General features: G+C 45.4%; 1 protein-coding gene across 1 annotated transcript in view; it reads right to left on the bottom strand.

Moving 5' to 3' along the window:
- Positions 1-2,964: 2,964 nt before the first annotated feature.
- Positions 2,965-23,707, bottom strand: part of Nsf (N-ethylmaleimide sensitive factor, vesicle fusing ATPase) — a 146,461-nt gene continuing 125,718 nt past the window's right edge. The window contains exons 18-21 of the mRNA XM_038327691.1: positions 9,132-9,266; positions 7,886-7,999; positions 4,891-4,946; positions 2,965-4,465 (exon numbers count right to left, since the gene is read on the bottom strand). Coding sequence (XP_038183619.1) covers positions 4,444-4,465; positions 4,891-4,946; positions 7,886-7,999; positions 9,132-9,266 — 327 coding nt within the window. The 3' untranslated portion in view covers positions 2,965-4,443. The remainder of the gene's footprint in view (positions 4,466-4,890; positions 4,947-7,885; positions 8,000-9,131; positions 9,267-23,707) is intronic.

Genomic DNA, 23,707 nt, shown 5'->3' with positions numbered 1-23,707 from the left:
TTTGTTTTTCAAGACAGGGTTTCTTTGTGTAGCCTTGGCTGTAGAACTCACTCTGTAGACCAGGCTGGCCTCAAACTCACAGAGATCCGCCTGCCTCTGTCTTCTGAGTGCTGGGATTAAAGGCGTGCAGTTTTATGATGATATATGGTCCTTTAGTTCTCAGACCTACCTACAGAATACCCCCTTCAGTGTTTCTGACACAATGCTTCAGAGGATGGCTAGAATTTTCTCTTTCTCCGGCTCTACCACTCAGAAATAACTGTTACATCGTCAGAAAATGACACGATCTTCTTCTTTCTGATGGTGGAGATGGTTGGCCTTCTACCCCTCTGCTGGAAATGACCACAAGAGCCTCCTCCTTTTGATGTACCTTTCACCCCGTACCACTTGTGCAAAGCCCCCCGAGAGTGGAGGCAGAGCTCCTAGCTTTGGCGGCTGGCCCCCTTTTATTTCATTTTACTTTTCCAAGAGGTAAACACTCTCCTCTCCTAGCATTCTGGGTTTTAATTTTTTTAAATTTTTTTTAAACTTACAAGATTGCCAAATGTTTAAATGGTCTCTATTCATACTTACTAAGGCTATCTGTATCCTATGGCCACTGTATTCTATTAAGAACACAGTGTTCAAGCTATGCTTGAAAAGTAGTTAGAAACAACGGGAAGAGGAAGCTTTATGTTGCACATAGTGGTGTATAAGGCAGGCAGAGATGACTGGATATCTATTCCAGGCCAACTAGCACTATGTAGTGAGACCATGTATTAAAAAAAAAGAGAGAGAGAGAGATAAAATTTAAACAACGTTTTGGAAAAAATTGAAAGAAGGGGCAAGGTTTTATTCAAAGCAACATTATTCTGAAGACAGGCTGTTGAGTTCCAGAATGAGGCAGAAATACGGGGAGAGGAGCTGAGGCAAAAGCAAGGAAAAGCAAGGCAAGTGGGGTGAGATTGTTCTGGGTGGACCCGCTGGCTGTCTCGTGTGTTCCTGGGCATATCGGCACGTATCAAGAGTGGTCTACACTCAGGAAGTGAGCTCAGCCTAAGTACTGTGTTCCACTGCTATGTCTGGCTTAACAGAATCTGGGAGGCAAACAGCCATCTCACCACTGATTAATCCCGGAAGAGTGGCTGTCCATTATGGGGACCGGGCCAGAGAATCACAAATGCATGCCACTGCAATCCCAGAGTGGACAGTCTCACTGCAGTGCTGGATCTTCTGGCACTAGGTAGACCAGGCTGGCTCCGAGTTGTGCTGATCCTCCAGCCTCTGCCTCTGGAGTGAACCCCATCCTCACCCCCTTACGTCTCCTGCAGATCACGGGTGTCATTGGTGCATCTTGACGCCATTCTCAGTGTGCTCACACCCTCCTGGGTTGTCACCGGGACTCAGCCTCAGCAGGTGCCAGTGGCTTTCATTTTACAACAACTTATAAAAATTTACATGCAGTTTTGAACCCTTAACAAACCTTGGCCAGTCTCTTGTTTGAAGAGGGTGGCCCAGCTGCCAGACGAGCAAACTGAAATCCTGCCCTTGCCTCCTGTGTTTGGTCAGGTGGCCATTTATGGCTGACTCTGCTTCTGTAGGTCTGTTGATGAGGGTTTGATTATCAGACCTAACTGAATCTCCTCCATAATCCTGTGACATATGGTTAAAACTGAGAGGCTGCTCACTGTAATCTTTAAGCTACCACCCTAAACGAAGACATAAACATTTAGTAAATAATCTCTTTGGATGACTTAGTGAAAAAACTGTAGGAGACGTTCATCAGAGTGGCCATGCTCTGGAGGTAAGGAGGAGCTAGCCTCTTCTCTGCACAGCCTTCATTTTGGGGGCTTACTTGTGCAAAGGACTGGGGCTGCGGCATCTGATGTCTGAGAAATGCAGAAAGTATGAAGGACAACAAAGTGAGCCATGAAGTGCAGGAACCCCAGTTCACACTGTGCACACTGGAGTGCAGGAACCCCCAGTTCACACTGTGCACATTGGAGTGCAGGAACCCCCAGTTCACACTGTGCACGTTGGAGTGCAGGAGTCTCCAGTTCACACTGTGCACGTTGGAGTGCAGCAGCCTCCAGTTCACACTGTGCACGTTGGAGTGCAGCAGCCTCCAGTTCACACTGTGCACGTTGGAGTGCAGCAGCCTCCAGTTCACACGTTTTAGAGGAGGAGCCATTTTACTAAGAAGCAGCTTCCCTCCAGTTTCTGACTGAGATCATAGCTTCAGAAGCTCATATTTTTAAGGTAAAATAACTATCAAACACGAGTATGAAGATTTTTGCATATTAGCATATACTAAGGAGCTTTTTAAAAATATTTTCTTTCCATCTTTTAATTTTTTATTTATTTTTTATTTTTATTTATTTTTTTGAGACAGGGTCTCTTTACAGCAGTGGTTTTCAACCTACCTAAAGCTGTGACCCTTTAATTCAGTTCATGTTGTGGTGACTCCCACTGTAAAGTGACTTTTGTTGCTACTCCATCACTGTAATTTTGCTACTGTTGTGAATTACAAGTTTCTGTGTTTTCCCGAAAGTCTAGGTGACGCTGTGAAAGGGTTGTCTGACCCCCAAGGAAGTCAAAACCCACAGGTTGAGAACCACTGCTCTACAGATCCCAGGCTGTCCTCAAACTCACAGAGATCGGCTTGCCTCTGCCTCCCAAGTGCTGGGATTAAGGGCATGCACCATCAGCCTGGCCTAAAACTTATTTTTATGTGATTTGTTTGCATATATGTGTGTGTGTGCCAAATGTGTAAGTTATAGACAGTTGTGAGCTGCCATGTGGATTCTGGGGATCACACCAGGTCCTCTGGAGCAGTAAGTGCTCTTAACTGCTGAGCCATCTCTCTAGCCCCCGTAATACTACCCATCTCCTGCACTAGTTGTGCCAAAACAAGGAGGGGCTTCTCATCTCACAGTCCTGTCAGTGACTGGTGCTGCTTGGCAGAAAATACTGGCCTACACAACATTTCAAGTATATTTACTCTTTATTGCATTCCTTCAATTTGCATTACACAATATAATATTTATCTTTTTTCAATATAATTTTGGACAAAAACACAAGACATTAACTTCATTGAACAAGAAACATAAGTTAACCCATACACGGCTTTGTTGATAGGAGAAAGTCAGGACCGCAGACAAGAGGGACCATGGTGATGGACGGGGACCACAGTACTGGCCACGGGCGCCACAGTTTCACAGTTCACTCCTCTAAAGCCACAAAATAAGCCAGGGATGAAAGCCCAGAACGAAGTACACAGACAGCAAGATTAGGAGATGATTTGCCTTCTACCGTGGGGACAGTGTCAGAGACATACCCAGGTACCCCTGCGGCATCAAGCCCCCTGACTGGCTTCTGATCACTGTCTTTGTGTTTTAAGCAGCAGCAGCAGTGGGGAGAGGGGCATGCTCCCTAAGACTCATCACCATGAATGACGACCTAATTAAATTTCTTCTAACCCACTGATTAGACAAATCTCCCTCCAAAGGGCTGGGTGAGTTCCTCCTGTTTCGGAAGAACGGAATGCACTGGAATGGATATTCAAGGACTGAGGGAGAGGACTAGGAGGTGGCTGGCTTCGCTGGATAATAGTGTCTTAGTTATGTGCTTTAGACATTACAGATCGCTTGATACAGGGAGAGGAAATTGTAAGCCACTCGGCTGAGGAAAAGGAAGAGTATGGCCCTAATAAGCCTCTGACGTCATCCCAAGGAGCTGACCCACTTAGAGTTGGACACTAATTGGAGCTGAGAGGCTTGTAGATTATTTTAATATTTTTTTCTGTTTAGGGATGTACAGCTTTCCATATGTATCTTTCATAAGGTTTTAACAGCATCTACCAAGTGGTAATGATTAGCATATCTCTTACCACAGAACAAATTAATTACACTCAGGGCATATCACAGCCACGGCAGGAATGATCGGACTTCCGATTAGGGAAGCTCTCCTGATTGTGACTTGGAAATATCTCTGAAAATGATTGAGAACAGCATCTTAGGTATTCAAAGCCTGCTTCTTCAGGCACAGATAACAACATCCTGCGGAAGAACCTTTTAACCAGATATATAGCCGTTAGCGAGGAGGAACACCAAGTGAGTCCCTTGGAACTTCTACCTTTGCGCTTGGTCATGTGGAGAAGCTGACCTGCTGGGGGTGGGCGTGGCGAGAGCAGTGTGCACAGGTGCAGCAGGCCTCCCACGTAAGCAGGGATCATCTTAGCTAGCATGGGAGGGCAAGCGGAGTAGCCTAAAGAAGTTCACGCCTTCCAGGAAACACGAGGAGATCTGAGGAGCACGAGGGAGGTGGTCGCACTAATCATGCAGAACGAGTGCTGAGGGTGGTGAGCGGTTCACTTCGTCCGCTGTCCTGAGTACGCTCAGTGACGATCCCAGGCCTTCTTCACCTTGGTCACTTCCCTTGGTCACTGCTGTAAACAGTCCGTTTTCAATCAAAGTCCAGGGGGCTACTGCAAAAGAAATCCCAAAGCAGACGCAAAACCATGAGCTCTGCAAAAACACATTCACCGAGAAATCACTAAGAGCTCTGGGTCTTCTCTGCACTTCCCATGCATTTGCTATTTGATGGGCACTTCTGAAAGACAATGGCCACAGCTCCATGCATTTTAGGAGCGGTTCCAATAAATATGTACCATCAAGTTTTCCCTGCGCTTTGAGAAGCAGGACAAGGAGAGCAGACCGACAGAACAGCCTGCTTCCTTGCTTGGTCCCTCAGACCTACAACACAGGGAGATGTTGATACACAGAAAGAAGGTTATGTAGGAAAGAAACCGTCAGACTTGTGCACAGCACTGCATTGGTGCTCCGGGGAACCCCTGGGACCTTGCAGACTGGGGACCTGCAATGGGTGCTCCCAAGCATGGCATGTACTTACGCGCCTTCTTCTCTCAAGAGGGCCAAGAATTTCCTCACACGGTACTCAGGATCCATCTAAAATCATCAGAAGAAATAGAGAGCACATGTCGGTGGCACTTTTCACAAAAAAAAGCACTTCTTTCACACCAGGGCCAGGTTTGACCGCTTGCTTCCAGTGGCACTTGGAAAGGTGTCACCTGCCTCCTGGCCAATGTACTGAAGCATAATAGAACAGATTATGTCATTTAGAAGTCAGTGGGACTTCCCAATATGGAGAAGCCACCGGTCATTCAAGGGCACCTCAGTCAAGTGCTCCCTCGGCTATATTGCTGTGAGGAGAAACACACCAGGAAGGTATCACCGCAGACCAGCCGATGTGCTGGGGGGGGGGGGAGGGGGTCCAGACATGCCTGGAGGCATTCTGGTGCTCTGACTCATGGGAGTTCAAATGACATCTACTTCATACATCTTACTGATGGAGGAAGACAGAACTTGTAGAAACCTAATTGAGGTTGATTGAGGGACCAAATAACAGTTCTGACTTCCACATACTCGGTGACCTGGCTTTTCCAGCGGCAGTGTTCCTCTGGGATTGGTGGAGATGCTGCCACACCTAAAGGAGCGGAAAGTGCTGTTGGGCTCTTGGGACCCCTGGTCTCTGGCTGCCAGTGAATCACAAACCCAAGCCAAGATGGTGGGCTCTGAGACAGGAGCTTGGTTCAAGTCATATTACTACTCAGCTCCCGTAGTCGTCATTTTGTAACCAGTTTACTCCACTGTGGCAAAGTGTGTGGTATTCTTACTGACCTGATGGAGACAAGACCAGAGGTGATCTGGAAGACTATCATTACAAAAATCTCTAATTCCCTAGAATGAACTTTTCGTGTGAGAAACACCTCACCCTTAAAGCATGTATGCAGAAGTCCATTCCCAAGAGGAACTCCCCGCCCTCTGAGAGCAGCTTGCAAACACTCCGCTGTGCGCAGCTGCGGGCAGCTGTGCAATCAAATTCCCCTCCAATCACTTTGTAAAAAAGATTCTCCTCTGTCCCCAGCAAAACAGTGAACAGAAGTTTCAAATGTATCAAAGTTAAGGGGTCAGACTACAAAGAACTAGGAAAAAGTGCGACCAGCTAACTAAAGAACCATTTTACCTCTTGGGGACTAGAATTACACATGAATCAATTGTCAAAGTTCTCTCTAAAAAATGGAACTGGCTGGAGCTCGCTGCAGTCAGTACATGCAGGTCTTCGCCCATTAACTATATTTAATATGTGTGAGGAACGACTTACTGACTTGCCTGTAGCTATGGAATTAAAAGTCAAGAGAAAGGGAGGAAAAAAGTAATCTAGATAAATGACTTTATTCCCTCAGGTGACATCCAGTCAGAGCAGATCCTCAGCACCGAGCAAGTTTTAACAAAATCAGTACGGCGAGCAGTGGGAGCACGACTTCCACTCGGCTCAACTACGTGTCTCTCCACCCCAGCTCAGCTCCTGAGGCAGATCTAAAGAGAAGTCACTCAGCTGCGCGGAATCCATTTGACGTGAAGGGGTTCAAACTCCAGGCCGATGAAGTGTCAGTCGCTGGCGATTAGGCCGAACACCCCCTCTCACTCCCCCCACCAACACAAGAGGTATTAAGATGATCACTGAGCTGCGGGCATCAAAGGAAGAGGAGGAAGGCGGGGTGGGGAGAAAAACTCACATAGTTTCTTCTATGCAATTATTTTAAAAGATTGTACTGAAACTGAGAAAAGAAGGGTAGAGCTGACTTTCTGACAGATTTATCTTTTCTCAGGGACAGAGCCAATACACCTGTATGTATGCCTTTACCAGGAATAAGCACAGCACAGCGCTCAGTCTACAGCTCTAATTATTGCTCATAATGGAAAATACATAAATCAACTTAAAAATAGTTGCTAGAAGCTAGGGAAACTTTTGGTTTCTGAAAACCACAAAAATTTAATTTTAAGTTTATCAGAGAGAATGAAAACGATTCTTTCTGTAGTTTATATTTATTGGTCCAAGAGCTTCCTTCGGCTGTAAACGTGAAGCGAGAAATCCCACTGTTCACGCTGGCAAGGGCAGGGCTGCCCAGCAACGCACCTGCTTAGAATAACTCCAGTTTCCAAACTTGAGTCTGGGGATGGATCGATCACACATTCATTCATCCATTCATTTGTTTGAGGGAGATTTCCTGAGTACTCTGGTATGTGCTGAGCTGGCCTTGGGGCCGTGCACAGTGGGTGGCAGCCCAGGTGTGTGAACACACAACCTTCTTAATCTGCACACATGTATGATGCCCATGCGTGTGCACGTGTGGAGGCACATGGAAGCAAGGAGTTCCAGAAGAAGGGAGGGAGCTGCAGTAGATACAAGGAAGTACCCAAGTGGTCTCCTCCGCCTGTGAGGATGTGTTGTCTACGGGAGTCGGGATGCTTTAACCCTCCAGCAGTCTGCACAGAACTGCTAGGAAGCTGGGCAGCGGTGGTGCACACCTTTAATCCCAGCACTAGGGAGGCAGAGGCAGGCGGATCTCTGAGTTTGAGGCCAGCCTGATCTATATAGAGAGCTCCAGGACACCCAGGGCTACACAGAGAAAGTCTGCCTCAAAAAACAAAAAGGAAAGAAAAGAAAAAAAATTTCTATGACATGCACAGAGGCCATGTCTAATCTGCACAAGTCCCTGTGTCTGTCCTTATACATCTCTCAGGCCTGTGCAGTCACTACTGACCCTGATATAGAGCACCACAGTAGAGAGTCTGTGACCTGGACTAACTCACTGACAACCTGTAGACATGGCCCTCCTATTTTCTAGATTGCTCTTTGATGTCCTTTCTGACTGTCAGGCCTAAAAACTCTACATTAAAATTAAAAGTCACACTACACTCTTCTCATCTGTTTCTGAAGATTAAGGATGGCACAAGTGTCCCTGAGCCTTGGGAGAGGAACACAGGCCCTCCTGGTGTGCCACCTCCACTCTTGCGATTCCACAGAGAAGAAATCAGCTTACCTGCAGGGACATCTCAATCAACATTAGTAACTTCTTGATTCCTATCCAGACCTTCTTCCCTTTGACTTGTTGAGCAATTGTGGTGCGTTCCTTATCTTTGAAGTTGCCCAAAAGCTACAAAAGCAATAAACAATAATGAAGACTTGTCTACAGCACGCACACCAACAGTCGCCTTTACGTGAACAGTGGGAGGAGCTAGCTGACCAGAATGTACTGACCCTCCTAGCTACATGTGACCATACAAGGGCAAGGTCTTATTCAATAGCCCAGACTCTCCTCAAACTCAAAGTTAATTCTCCTGCCTTAGTCTCCCTGATACTAAGATTATCTTGTCTGGAAGAGACATAGCTTACGCTTTCTTTTAGAGACCTTCAGTAAACTTAAGACATATTTTCTGGGGGAAGACAGCTCCAGTCTATGATTACCCATCCCAGCTACAAAAGGCTGCTCAAACAGGTGACCCAGAAATACTTCTGCTGACTTCTGCTCTGTGGGGAGCACACAGCTTCTCAATAATCTGTGGGAGCACACGGCCTCTTTTAGGTGCTCTGTGGGAGCACACAGCCACTCTTAAGTGGTGGGACCTTTAAAAAGTCTCCTTGACTTTCCCACACCAAACAACTTACATCATATTTTCCAACGGATCTCATCTAGTCATGTGCACACTAATATTCAGTTTTTAAATTAAACACTTCAACAATTAGAGAAACATTTTCATGTTATAAAGTTGTGAAGTTTGGGTAGCTTTTTTTGTAGTTTCAAAGGCTTTAATCATTGTTCTAGTTTATTAAATGAAATGAAATGGGCTGACAGCCATTGTGAAGAAATAATGATGACCCCCACATCACACCCATTCATGCCCCTGCTGTGTGATCAGATGCTGGGAAGAGAGTGACTGGCCCCCTACACTGCACCCATCCCCCCACTGCACCCATTCCCCCACCGGTGCACCCATCTACACCCCCATTGTGAGATCCAGAAGGACCAGATGCTGGGAAGAGAGTGGCTGACCCCCACACTGCACCCATCCCCCCCGCAGTCTCTGTGCTGCCCACACCCAGGAATGAGAAGTTTATCCGCTCTCCTTTGTGTCCTCTTCTTCTAGCTTCTGAAAAGCAGTGAGGGGTCCCACACTCTAGCTTGATGTTCCACTAAATGCTGGTTGCTGTGGCTGAGGGCCCTTCTGCATTATCTCAGGCCTCAACTCCCTTCTGACAAACAGTTTCTAACAGCGACTCATCTTTACCTCCAAAGCTTCCAGCAGCTGCTCTCCCGTGGCGATGTTGGGCACATGGATGGTGGTGCTGAAGGCATGAAGCATCTCCATTTCCTGAAGGACATCTTTGCGGCTGGTGGTCCCGATAATGAGAAGCTTGCGGCCCTGGTTACCGAAAGAAAGATGTGTTATAGTGCAGATAAAAAGGCAATGAGAAGACTGGAGGAAGCTTGAATAAAATGAGCAGAATCCACTTATTTGTGCATGTAAAACCCACAAACCCCCAGAATTTTCCGAATAAAACTAAACAAGGCATAGACGCCACAACTCAGAAGCAGCAACAATGAAGTAGGCCCTTCCCAGTGATGCCAGCAGAGCGGACCACCAGTAAACCGGGGACCACCAAACCAAAGCCAGACACTGAGTGTATGCTACAGGCCCATCCGCAAGGCAGCATGGTGCAGGCGTGATGGGAAGTAGCATTATATAGGGTCTCACTCTGTAGCTGTGGCTGGCCTGGAACTTAATATGTGGACTAGCTGACCCCTAACTCAGAGATCTGCCGGTCTCTGCCAGCTTGGTCTACATGGTAAGTCCCAGGCTAGCCAGGGCTGCATAGTGAGATTCTCTCTCCAAAATAAAACAATCCCCTCTGCATCCCCAAACCTCTAAAACCTTCAACGTGGGCTTTGCACACATTATACCGCTAATTGTTGACAGCAGGATGGTTTTTGTCAATTTTTCTCACCGCTTTTGTCCACTCTGTGCCAAGAATAACAATGCCCACCATGAAGTCCCATAAGAAACAGAGTGGAAGGCAGGCTGTGGCTCACTGGTAGAGTACTTGCCTACATGCATAGAGACTATGTTCAAGTTCTAGAATATTTTTGTGCACACACATAAACACACCACACACACGCGTACATACACACGCACACACGCACACATGCAGAAACCCTCATGACATAATTAGTTCCTTGGTTTAATATATGACTGTGCAAAGATTCCACGTTAGAAATTTATTTGTGATATATACAGATTAAAGGCCAATCATTATTACTGGTCAATAAATTAACTAGAAAAAAACATACCAACCCAAAAAAAAAAAAAAAAATCAAATGCTTATCAACAGACATTTGCCAAGTTCCTGAATGACTTTGCATAGAGAGGTAGAAAGATAAAAACAACAGGAAAGCCCACTGACTACACCACATGGAAAGGAGGCATATTCAACACCCAGAAGGAACCTGGCAGAAGAGGCTGGGCTCTCTGTGGGGAGGAGTCTGCAGGCCAAGTCTTAAGCAATGGGTGAGCTGATTCAGAGGATGAGCAGGAAAGACATGAAGTCAGAGGGAGCAGAGGTCCAACAGCAAAAATATAACAAAAGCTGGGTGCTGAGGTAATCATACCCATGAACACAGTAATATGTTTTTACTATAACGAAAAAGGCTTTGATACTGAAAAAAAAAATACATTTAACAATAAATTCTAATGCTAACTTTGGAACACATTCCCCAAAGCTAACAGATACAAAAGCTGGGACAATCTCATTCAGTCTCATTAGAATGGATACTGTTTTTAGGGTTTGGTTCTGTGCCCAGGCTGGCCCTCTACTCCTGAGCTTGGTGATGCTCCTGTCTTGGCCATAACTAAGGAATGTCAGCTGTTTTCCGCCCCTTAGGTGCCTAGCACCCTCTGCCCGGCTCCCTCATCGCTCTCCTCTCACGGACAGAAACACTGGGCTCTTTCAAGAGCGGCTCTGTAGACGCTTCTGGCTCTCTATAGAAAGCTGGACTTCCCAACCACCACTATCTTCCTCGAGCAACTTTTCCTACAGCCACTCAGATGTCTTCACGGTGTTGAAAGATTGGGAAGTGTGGGGTAACTTATAATGGAGACGCTAATTTATGTTTTGCCTGTCTTCTTGTTTAACAAGACTGCAAACACTGTGGAGAGGTCATGACCCAGGCAAGCTCAGGCCTTGACTTGTAAAGCATCATCTTTAAGAAAACACTGAAAAACATTACCAAATAATTAAATTGTGCTGGATCGTTTTGTGTATTAATTAGTGGTAATGTTCATCTGGAAGTGTTCTCATGGAGAAACAGCTGCAGATGGACTAATGTAGGGAGCCACACTGGGTCTCCTTTGAAGGACAGGAGCTGCCAGCAGCATGCCATGGGAGTGTGGCTTTAGAAGAGGCGGGATCGATCCAAAGAGGAAATCTATCTTGCTAATGTGTGGTTACGGGTTGAAAGACCACAGTGCCCAAACACGTCCCATGGAAGGAGGAAACAAAGCAGCAGTAACCTACTTGGGGGGCAGGGAGTCGCTCCCAGCATCCTCTCCTGAGATTTGCTGGTCCTGAGGCGACACAGAAAAGGCCCAAATAAAATGACGATCTGCCAATCGGATTACGATGAACATTGTTCCAAGGTTAAATAAGTATTAGTTAACCAAGTCTTAGCACTATAAGGAGCAACTCAGGTGAAAACATTACCATGAAAAAGGCAGGGCTCAGTCAGGTGTTGATCCTTCAAAAATCCACTTCTTTACAGGACGAAGAATGAACCAAGCGCCAAGCAACATCTAAGCCTTTTGCCACACAGAGGGCTGACCAGATAATCCGCAGCCTTTCAGAGGTCTGCCATTGATTGGCCCCAATCAACTGATTTGTAACAAAAGTTCATGTGGAATAAAGCTTTTTTTTTTTCTTTTCCTAAATAAAAAAATGCCAGCAATCTAATAACTGCAGTGAAATGGAAGGGCTGCTCCAACCCAGCAACAAAAGTGAAGTCAGTTATGCGGGAACGAAAGGCTGCTCTTACCATTCACCACGGCAAATGTAACACCCTCGGTAAGAAGAATTAACCCGGAACAATCGGAAACCCTGGGATGGATTAAGAAGTGAGTTTAAAAAAGCGAGGTTCAAATCTGCCATGTGGGATGGGCCTTAACCTCTATTTTCTAATGATTACAATCTGATGTTTTAGTAAAAGAGTGAAAAAAATGTTAGAACATTAGAAATTTGTAAACCCAGTAAGAAAAAGATGACATTAACATTCACTAATTGGAACGTTAGCAAGAATTTCTTCTTTTTAGGTAGGCGAATGATGAAATTTAGTTTGCATCTTCAAAGCGATTGCACTTTAGCTGGCCAGCACACAGGGGCCACTACCAAGTCACGTACCAGAAAACATTATGTGACAATGGCTGTGGAGACTTGGAGAGGTGTGCAGTGTCTCAGAGTGGGGCAACCTGGACTAGCAACATAGAGCTGCCAGGTCAGTGATGACTGGGCACCGACAAGGCCCCCAAGGAGCGGGATAGATCTCGAATGCTACCAAACCCTATGTGGGTACTGGGAGGTCCTAAGCCACAGCACCAAGTCTCTCTGGAGAAATGTGGGCAGCCAATGAAAGGAAGACTTGGAATGCTAAAGAAAGGAAGGGGATAACGTTAACATAAAAAGCATCAGGAGAAACCAAAGAAGGGTGCTAAGGAGAAAGGACTGATGGAGAGAAGGGATCCTGGCACATGCCTGCAGGATGCTCTCCTCTCGTAGCATGGGACAAAGCAGCCACATGGGTACCATGTCAGTTCTGAGTAAATCTCCCCCAAAGGGTCCTGCACTCTTTATCCATAGCCTACACATATTGGGGTGCTTCTGATGCCAGCCTGGGTGTAAGGGGGAAAGCAATGGAGTTCTTCTGAAGGCTGGGAAGCATGTACAGTAAAAAGGTAACAAGCACCATCATCTGCAGCTATGCGACGGATGTGGAGTAGATTTTCTCAGCGCCAGACTCCTCCACAAAAATGGCATACTCCTGGGAAGGGTATATAGAGCTTGTGTCATTTGCTACCGAGGCCTTAAGAACAGTTGTGCCTGGTCCCATTCATTGCTCCCTCACTGCAGTAATTAGACAGCTGACCACTTCATCTCTCCTGCCCAGTCTCTGAAGCACTGGGCCCAGCTGCCTGGCATACGCATGGGCACGCACAGTCCCTTTCCCCAGACACTTCCTTTCCCCGTCAGCATGGCTTTCCCTCTGCCAAGGGTTTGCTCGAATGCCAGCTTTCCACAGCTTTCTCAAGCTCCACCCACCCTGCGTCCTCTCCTTTACTCTGCTCTGATGGTGCACGATCAAATCACCTTTTATATACTATCTGCTTAACTTCATGCCCTATATTTGCTTATTCTTGTATGTCTCATGAGTCTTTAGTAGGAAATGCTGAAGTGGGTTTGGCTTTCCTGAACTACCCAGGGACAGCACAGGGCCTTGTACAGCAGACAGCTAATAAACACATGTTGAACGAAAGGATGACAATCCAGTTCAGGTTTCAAGGGTAGATCTCTCTTCTCGCCCTAGAAAAATGTACGTTACACCAATGTTTATCAGGAGACCTTCATTTCAGAGTGTCCGCGGCCCTGAGCACTAAGTGTTGAACGCTATGACGACTACATTTAGTGAAAATACTCTAGCGTAGGTGGTGTGTGGGCTTTGTTTACAATTTAAGTCATTGCCCAAGGCTGTCACAACTTTCTATTTAGCCAGCCAATCCCTTAGCTACTGACTGCCTACTATCGACTTCTCTAGCAATGGAAAAGAGATTTATGCGAGGCTAGGAATCCAAGTTAGTGAGATAAGGAGTATTATTGCCTCCTTCAACTCTTGGTTTGCTGTAACCCAGTGCAAACCAGCCAGCAACAGGGTCGAGTGTGGCTCAGTGACACACAGCTTGCTCACAAGTGGAAAACCCTGGCTTTAAAGGCCCAGCACTGTAAACAAACAAACAAACAAACAAACAAATGCAACAAGAGTCGGGCAGCCACAGTGATGGCCTCTTGAGCCTTTCCACGTCTAGCCTGCATTTTGGATCATGGCTCAGATGTCTGGTGCTATACTGGCTCCTTCTTCTCTTTGCACTTTTTTTCCTCCAGTTAAATGCTGAAGTTGAATACCAAAGGAAGGATGTTCCAAATAAATCATGCTGTAACTAGGCAGACAACTACACTTAAATTCTCCATTAGACTTTACCCTGGAGCGAATTCTTTGCTTAGCCCTTTGTAGCCAACCTGGTGCTGTAAGCAGAGCAGAGGACAAGGGAAGGCACTCATGGCTGATGGGGTAGAAACCAGAGCCTGGACTCCAGATGATTTGAAATGGGCCAAAGCAGACAACTTTGTGATATTAAAGAATCTGTCAACCAATTCATGAGAAAGACCCGGGGTCCCTTGGAGCAGCATCTAAGGAGGCTCCCTTCTCCCCGTCCTCTTATTCTCTTCCTCATTGGGTAGCTGAGGAACCTGGAGGGAGGTGACACATCTGGACTCAGCTCCACAAAGGGGCTGAATCTGGAGTTCGTGCCCACTGACTCCATTAACCTTCCGGGGGCTCATGGTTGGCACTTATTTGTTTTGTGACATTGGGAATTGAACCCGGGGCCTCAGACACAGCAGCCAGGAGTGTGAAATCCTATTTATTTATTGTTGTCTTGTTTTGTTTTTTGAGATAGGGTTTCTCTGTGTAGTTCCGGAACTTGTTTTGTAGACCAGGCTGGTCTTAAACTCAAGTTCCTCCAGCCTCTGCCTCCCCAGCGTTGGGATTAACAGCGTGTGCACCGTCACACCTGGTTCCCCGTGCAATTTTAAACCCGTATCTACAATAGCTGTCCTACTAATTACAAGTTTGGGATAGACATCTGCTAGAAATGACCTCTGAACTCTTAGGAGAAAAGGTTAAATAACTTAAGAAAATAAAGTTGTACTGACCATGCCACACTATTCTTAATGCCAAAGGAATGGCTTGTGTAGACTTCTTCCCCAAGCTGTTTAGCTGGTCCAGCCCCTGATGCACCTAGCTCAGTTTTCAGCTTGATATTTGTAAATTAACCCCTGTTCTGAAGGCATCGCTGTTCTAACTTTATTCCCACCTCTGTGGTTTCACCCCAGGGAACCTCTCTTTTTGCACAATCTGTTAGGAGTTTTGTACCAATGTGTGTCTGTATCATGTTCATATTTCAGAACCTCCCTCCCCCCATACCCTGTCCTCATTTACCATAGACCATGATCCAGTGTGTCCAGTAATAGCGTCTCACCTGTGAAGAGGCAACTTGCTAAACAATTTCAATTAACCAGAACACAGATAAGAACTAAGAAAGAAGCAAAATTCTCTAATGTCTACGACTGAACACAACCTTACAACCTCCTCACTAGGACAGTGTCCCTCCCAGGCCCCTAAGACTTTGAGTGACCCATGAAAAATTTTAATTTCTTTTACAAGCAAGTGGGGGACTCTCAGGTTGAAGAGGTTTTTTAACATTATGGTAACATATAGCAATAATAAAAAAATAAACTCTAAATATTTGTCCATGGACAAGGCTTCCCTATCCCCAGTGACTGTGTTCTTGTTCTGCTAACACCACAGCCTGTGATTCTAACTGTAAGACACTCCTGAGCCCTGGTGGCTGCTCTGCTTAATTCTTCCAGACAGAAGCACCAAACTAGTGAAGGCCCTTCAGAGACGAGCAGATGACCTCACTCCCTGGAATCCTGCAAGTAACAGCTGTCAGCAATGTCACCAAGGAACTAGGGGGCACAAATCCTTTAACACACAGGGCACATGGGTTTCCCTACACAGTCTGCATATGCCAACATGCTTTGCTGAGCACACCGACACACGGATGGTGACCATTCTTATTCATTAGCACAGTATTTAGCATATTTTGCGACTCTCTCTCTCTCTCTCTCTCTCTATATATATATATATATATATACATATATATATATATATGTATATATATATATATGTGGCAAAATTTTCCAAGCCTGAACATATAACATTTCATAAATAAGAATACACTTTGGGGGCTGGAGAGATGATGGCTCAGTGGTTAGAAGCACTGGCTGGTCTTATAGAGGACCAGGTTCAATTACCAGCACTCACTCCAGTAACTCCAGTACCAGGGGATCCAATGCCCTCTTCTAGACTCTGAGGACACCAGTCATACATGCGATGTAGAAACACATAAAGACAAAACACCCAATGATTCAATCAAAATTGAAGCCCCTGCTTTCTTATGAATTCCTGTTCTTGCCCCAGTGAAACCCTAAGATGGTTTACTTACCCCAAACATATCTTCAAATTTCCAAGAACCTTTGTATGAAAGTCTACTACACCCTGCTTATTTGGGTACAGGCATATCCTCGTCACTGGCGGGTATCATAGGGACACCAGTTTATGCACGGCAACAGGGACAACAGCAACAGACTCCCGAGAGTGAGGAGTGGAAACAGCCAGGGGTCTGTGCAAACCCAGCCACACTTGCCACTGCTGTCCATACCAGCACACTGTGTGAAGAAGTGAGCTCCTCTTTACTTCTTCCTCATACTTGGGGTTGCCATAGAGACCCTAGAATAAGAACACATGTCCTATGCATGGGATACAGGAACTCATTTGATGTCTTTTTGTTGTTGTCGTTTTGTTTTTTCGAGACAGGGTTTCTCTGTGTAGCTCTGGTTGTCCTGGAACTTGCTCTGTAGACCAAGTTGGCCTCAAAGAGATCTATCTGCCTGCCTCTGCCTCCTGAGTGCTGGGATTAAAGGTGTGCCACCACTGCCCAGATGGCAGTAAGCATTTTCAACCTCAGATGTCTAAAGCCATGTTATAGATTGGGAAAACAACTCTTCCATCCGCTGAACCATAACAACTGCCATTTATCTTGGTCACCTTTAGCTACACGGGTGTTCAACCATTATCCATTCAGACTGGAAGCACAGCACTGAGCAGAGCCAGGGACAATTGTGAGGGCCAAAGGGCCCTCTTACTACCATAGAGTACTTTACTGACAGTACAGCATTCATCTTACAAGAAAAAGCAGGGTTAGAAACACACATCGCACATACTCCAACAAGGCGGCCTCCTCTGTTTGAGGATGAGGATGCTGTTTGAGGCCATGGTGGGCTACATGAGATCCTATCTCAACAAAGCAAACAAAATAAAACAATTTTTTGTTGCTAGGCTAAAAATGAAAATAACTATATATAAACATTAAAATTCTTTTCTTATTATTGAAGTAATATAGGTTTACAGCAGAAATTTTATAAAATATAAGAAACAGCAAAGCAGAAATAAAAATCAGCTACAATGTTTCCATCTAGATAGAGCAGCCTTTCTTAAGATGGAAACAGTAGAACTTCTGTTACCATAAGACACTGCTTTTTTGTGTTTTACAGAGAACACCATCTTTCAGAATAATGTTTGTATGAGAATTTAGGGGAGGCTGAGCCCAATTTTAATTGTTTGTAAGAGCACTGGAATGCATACAGAAAGTTTGGAGGCCTGTGATGGAAAGGCAATTACAAAAGTTTGGGAATTATCTACTCCACCCCTTGTGATTTTTCTGAGACAGGTCATGCTATATACATAGGCCAGGCTCTCCTTAAACTTGCAGACTCCTGCTCCCACCTCCCAAGAGTGTGCCACATGCATACAAGACCCCTTTCTTACATTGTAGCCCAGGCTACCCTCAAATGTATGTCAATACCCCTACCTTTGTCCACACATCTGGGGGCCCTTGTACAGAGGGCGCTGTTGTCATTATGAGTGGCTTTCTCTTGTCTCCTCCCATAGCACTGTTCTGTCTTGAGTGGCCCCTCTGCACCTTGCTCTGAGCTGCCTAAGGCAGGACACATGGCTGTGCTCTTTCCTGTGACCTTTCTGGGTTGGTTCATACACAAAGACCCTGAAGCCTTGCTCGTTTGACAGGGTGAATTTCTCTGCTGCCTTTATTTGTTTGTTTGGGGAGTCTGTTTTCTTTGGAAATGAACAATAAGGCAATACTTGAGCTGCGCTTTGCAGTCCATGAAGAACTGGTTCTTGATCCTGACGATAGCTCAGTTGGTAAAGTGCTTTCTATGCAAGCACAAGGTTTTGTGTTTGACCCCTAGAAGCCACGGGGAGCTGTGTGTGCAGCCCACTTTCCCACTGCAACACTGAGAAGGAGGGCACAGGCTGATTCTTGGAGTTCACTGGCCGGCCAGCCTGGCCTACTTGGCCAGCTCCAGGCTAGAGAGAGAACCTGTTTCAGCAATTGAGGAAACAACCTGGAGTTGTCTTCTGGCCTCCACGTGTGCTTATACATGTGTGCACACATATATGTGCATGTCTATCTGTACAATGCACACAGAGAGACCATAAGTATGGTTCGTATTTCCCACAACTCAGACACCTTTGAAGGTCATTCTCATTTTACAAATGAAAAAAACTGAGATGCAGAAGCTAAATGACTGGATTCAGATGTCTTTGGATTTTTCCCGTTCTCTTATTTGTATTGCTAATAGCAGTTCTATGTGTAGTTAAGACCCATGGTTTTCAAAATATCCACCACCAAAATGGTATCTACAGAACTGAGACAGCTGTACATACCTGCAGGCCCCAAGCATCTGGGAGACAGGAGAACTGCAAATTCCTGGCCAGCCTGAGCTATATAGAACTTCTATCTCAGAACAAAACAAACAAGTATGTGTGTGTGCGCACATGTGTGCGCGTGCGTATGTGCATATTTACACACCAGGTATTCGGCACCCAGAGCAAAGGACTCTGCGTGACAAGGAGGGCTGTCACAGTGTGTGGGGTACAGACAAACTGACAACGTCATCAAGTTCCAGTGCTACTTATTTTCCAGTCAACACCAGGACTCCGGATAGACTGTGCGCTTTCATAAGATTGGCTTTTACCCAAAGGCTGTTAAGCACAAACTGCATGTTAAGCAGCATCCCAGGGATGCTGAGAGATTGGTGTCCTGAATTTAGGCACAGGGGCATATGAAGGAAGATGAGCTGCCATTCAGTTGTACCAGGAACTGGGAGGAAGAACACGGGCCACAGTCTCCAGGGGCTTCACGGAAAGGCAACAGGTGGGTCGGCACAAGTGCACCCAGCACCAGGTCTTCAGGGAGCTCGGTGGCTGGAAGCCCCTCCCCCACTTCTATACCCTGCCTTATTGAGCTCTGAAATTCTTGCCTTTATTTCATTCTTTTATAATAATAATCTCTAATATCCAGACAAATGTGCTTGTCTTAGGACTTAGCCTGCAAATCTCACTGAACGTGGACATAGGTGAGAAACCCATCTCCCTCCCGAGTATTGCACAGCAGGGGACAGAGCGGAACTCTGGGCATTCCCTCTGCACAGCAGGCCCATTCCTCAGCTGTCTATCTCACAGCTGAAAAGGTCCCAGGGATGCCTCACAGCATGTCTTTGCTTTAACATCTTATGTGATTAAGGTCATACTCTAGCCCCCGTCCAGGGTTACTCTGTGTAGCCCTGGATGTTCTGGAACTTGCTCTGTAGACCAGGCTGGCCTCGAACTCTGAGAGTCACCTGCCTCTGCCTCCTGAGTGCTGGGATTAAAGGTGTGCGCCACATCTATAAAGACCTTCACTATATGATATCTTAGTTGATATTCAACTGCATAGGAAAAGAAGAATTCTTTTTACTTTTATAGATAAAGAAATACACATAGAAACTAAGATGCCAGTCTAAGGCAATAATGCCAGAAGGTATCTGAACCAAGACTCGAACTCAGGATTTATGACCTAAGTCCAAAGCAATGAGTGCATTCTGCAGAGAAGGGATCCCTAGGAGGTGAATGGCACCGTCACCTCCAGAGCTGGTGTCATAGTGGGGTAACTGACCGAAGATGAACGAGATCAAGGCCAAGTTCTAGCTGTGAGGTAAAATTCTCATTAACATGTCTCTGCTGATTAAAGTTCAGATATTCTGTGCTACTGGAAAATGGCATATACACCACACACATATGCACGTGAACACGCACTCACATGCACACACACAAACCCTAGAAGTCATTTCGGTAATAATGCCTACCGTAGATGTATTCTTCCAAAACCAGTTTAAAATATTCAAACCCTTTGAGATATCTGCTAATTTTACTCAGATATTTGTAACAATGTTTTATAAAAAGGTTCATCAAATGTCTTTTACTATTTTTTGATTCACTTGAAACTATTCTACACTTACATATTTTATTTGATTTACATGTAACTTTTCAAGAAGGCCTATTCTAAGAAAAGTGCATATAAAATACTCTTATGAAGCACAGTAACTATATATCCTTGACTTACTAAATGGAACAATTAGGCCACCGAACTGTCAGTCATTATTTTTAAAATTAGTAATAATAAAGAAAAAGAAGCCCACTGCAGCCGGGCAGTGGTGGTGCACGCCTTTAATCCCAGCACTTGGGAGACAGAGGCAGGTGGATCTCTGTGAGTTCGAGGCCAGCCTGATCTACAAGAGCTAGTTCCAGGACAGGCTCTAAAAAAGCTACAGAGAAACCCTGTCTCGAAAAACCAAAAAAAGAAAAAAAGAAAGAAAGAAAAAAAGAAGCCCACTGCAGAAGTCACCCTGTCAAGTGGTTACAATGCATGCATCTGGCAAAATGACTGCAGCCCTGCTGAAGCGGTTACACGTCGCACTGAGTCACGCTGCCGTCATTAGTCAGAGCTAATTCTAAACAGATAGATGGAGAGATTCTCATGTTTAGGCCTGTAGGGCTTGCAGTCTTCCATTATCTGTTTATTCACTAAAGCCACCCAAATGCCTGAGGAGGTGCCCAATATTACCTTCCTAATAACGCAGCTACTCTGAGACTGAGCTGAAATGTCCAATAAGAGTTACATAAAAACAGTGCTGTCTATAGACAAGTGCCGTTAAAACAAAACCCATGAAAAACACAGACCTGTCCAGAGATCTATAGTTTCTCTTTTTATTTTTTAAAGAATATTTCATTGAATACTCTCCCAAAGAATAGTAACTAGATTACTGCCTGCCTAGATATAGTTTTTTATTGGTCCAGTTATGCCCCCAAAATACCTTCCCTCACAAATCTTTTTTGAGACAGGAATTCATATAGCCCAGGCTGGCCTCACCAGTCTATACAGCTGAGGATGACCTTGAACTTCTGATCCTCCTACTTCTACCTCCTAAAGGCCCCACCACACCTGGTGCTCTCTCTCTCGCTCTCTCTCTCTCTCTCTCCCCCCCACCTCTGAGACAGGGTCTCACAATGTAGCCCAGGTTGACCTTGAACTCAGTCCACTTGCTCCTGCTCCCTGAGAGTCAGTATTACAAGCATGCCCAGCACATCAAGTTTCCTTTCCTCCGAAAAACAAAAACAAAACCCATTCCTAGGCACCAGAGCAGTAGAGTCTCGCAGTCAACTTCAGTTTAAGCTCTTAACTAGCAGGTCTGAGCTTTCCTGCAGTAATATATCGCTAGGAATATTTGGAGATAGTCTTTTCAAAGTTTATAGTTCCAAAGAGCATTTGCTATGGCACAAACAAGTTACATTCCCATCAGCTGAGGAGAAGGCCAAGGGTACCTGTGTCATGGGTCCCTGACCTTACTCACATATGTGATCAGGTGCCATTTCTATATGCCATGATAAAAGAAGGTTGGGAGGCACTGAGAAGGGGGATTGGTTTTTCACTGACTGCAAGGCTACTCTACCCTACCCTACCCTATCCTATCCCATCCCATTCTATTCCATTCTAATGGGGCTTCCAGTGTGATCTCAAACAATGTTAGGAACACCCAGAATTAAGAAGCCAATTAATGGCTTGAACACCCCCTAGACTTGTCAAGGAAACGGTGAAATTGTGCCATTTTACGGCCTGGAGAGCCTCTTTTTAGGTACTTGTCTTCCAAATGATAAAGCTGTTGTTTTAAGCACGACATTAGAGACCCCAGGGGAAACATTAAAGCCACTGGTGTCGCTGGTACAGGCGGTTCACCTGTCCTTCCCGCTTTATTGGGGCTTTTCCATGACATGGAGACCTCGGCTTTCATCCTCCAGATTTGGAAAAGCATCCCACCCCCCCACCCCCCGCCACAACTTCCATAAATCTGCAAGCCTTGAAAAGAGTCCCAGTGTTATGGAGTAAAAGCGCCGGCATTAGGATCTCACTGCAAGGAGGGGTGTCTTCAAGCCTCTCACTGCTAAGCCGGACATTTCCTAACACTGGACAAATTGTACGTCCAGCTCAGGGAGGGTGAACTGCAGTGGTCTTTCACCCTCCGAGCCAATTGTTAGCTTTTCACAGGAATCAGCGGGGAAGCACATGTGAAGCCCTGTGTGCCGGTGAGCGCCCCCATGCCTTGTGTGACTCTGCATGTAGATGAAGCAGGCTGGGAGCTTTCTGAGCTGTGGCGGCGGAGTTCTCAGAGAGGCCTTTTCTCCGGCTCGGCTCCCTGCTGGGACAGCCCTTTTCAGTCTTTCTGTCCCCCCCTCGATCTCTTCTCCCGCACAACACAGGGAAACTTGATTGAAATAAAGACCTAGGGAACATGTTTTATTTTCTCCTGTTCAATCCATTTTAGAAAAGCTTTTAATTGGTTTTAAAAAGATGCTAAACAAAATGTGATGATGTTTCTCAGTCTTCATGAGCTACCGATACCACTTTTCATACTTTCAAAGAGCTAATAAATCAATCATGAAAGTAACACTCCAGATAAATTTAAAGCAAACCCACTGAATACCAGGTTCATTAAAAATCTATGCATTTGCTTAGAAAAATTTAAAATTCAAAGAAAATTATCCTAGTAACTGAAATCTGCCTTGAATTTTTAGCTCTACACCGAAAACCCAAGAACAAGGAGATCACAAAGGAAAGAAAGGAGGGCTTGAGACCCAGTTTTAATAAGCCAATTTACAAGAGGGGAGGGTGGGGGAAGGGAAGTGGAAAGGGAGTCTCTGGAAACACAACAACACCGGCCCGGAGGGATTCTGTCATCGGAGCATGTGCACACACGCACACACAATATTTCTGCGAGAAAGCTGGCCTTACAACACATGCCAACTGAAGGCCCCTGTGCCCGGGAGACCTCTGTCCTGCAGGACGGCAGGGCTTTCTAAAGAAAGACGCCCACGGCTTTTGTTTTCTTGCCAGAAAGAACAGTTTTCTGTGACCCACACTCTCTACCTGACTTGGTGCCTCTGGCTTTAATATTAAATAGAAAAATCCATGCACAAATGGTTTGCTCAAGCAAGTGTTCTCACTGTAGAGTCACCAACATTCTCCACGCTTAAGAATTATTCTCATTTTCTTGACACAATGTAGAATACAATTACGAAGCGAAGTGGTGTAGCCAGGACGTATTTTTATTCTGTTTAACTTTTGCCAACTAGAAATATTTCCAATACTAATTTCTTCTGCCACAAATTCACTTACACAGTAGGTCACCTGGCAGACGGGGTCAGAGTCACCAAGTTCTGACTAATGACAGGCCAGTGTTCCCTTAAAAGAGAATCCCTGCCATTCCCTGTAACTAAGGTAACCAGGTTTCTTACTTCTTACATACATCTTTACTTCTTAGAGAAATTCATTCCAGAGCCCTTTTTAATGATCCAATTGCTGGGTGTAAGACTGCTCCCAAGCTGGGATTTCTCCACGTACCCTGGTGACTCGCCCTTTACTTTTAACCTTCTATATAATTCTCCTTTCATCATTTACATGGCTTGAGAAACTACATTTTAAAAAATGTGACACTTTTATTGAGATATAATTTGCAAAGCACATAGTCC

Source organism: Arvicola amphibius, chromosome 4, assembly GCF_903992535.2.
Source record: "Arvicola amphibius chromosome 4, mArvAmp1.2, whole genome shotgun sequence".
In the NCBI taxonomy this organism is placed as follows: Eukaryota; Metazoa; Chordata; class Mammalia; order Rodentia; family Cricetidae; genus Arvicola; species Arvicola amphibius.
The sequence above is the reverse complement of the archived record's forward strand: the minus strand, read 5'-3'. Positions and strand labels throughout refer to the sequence as shown.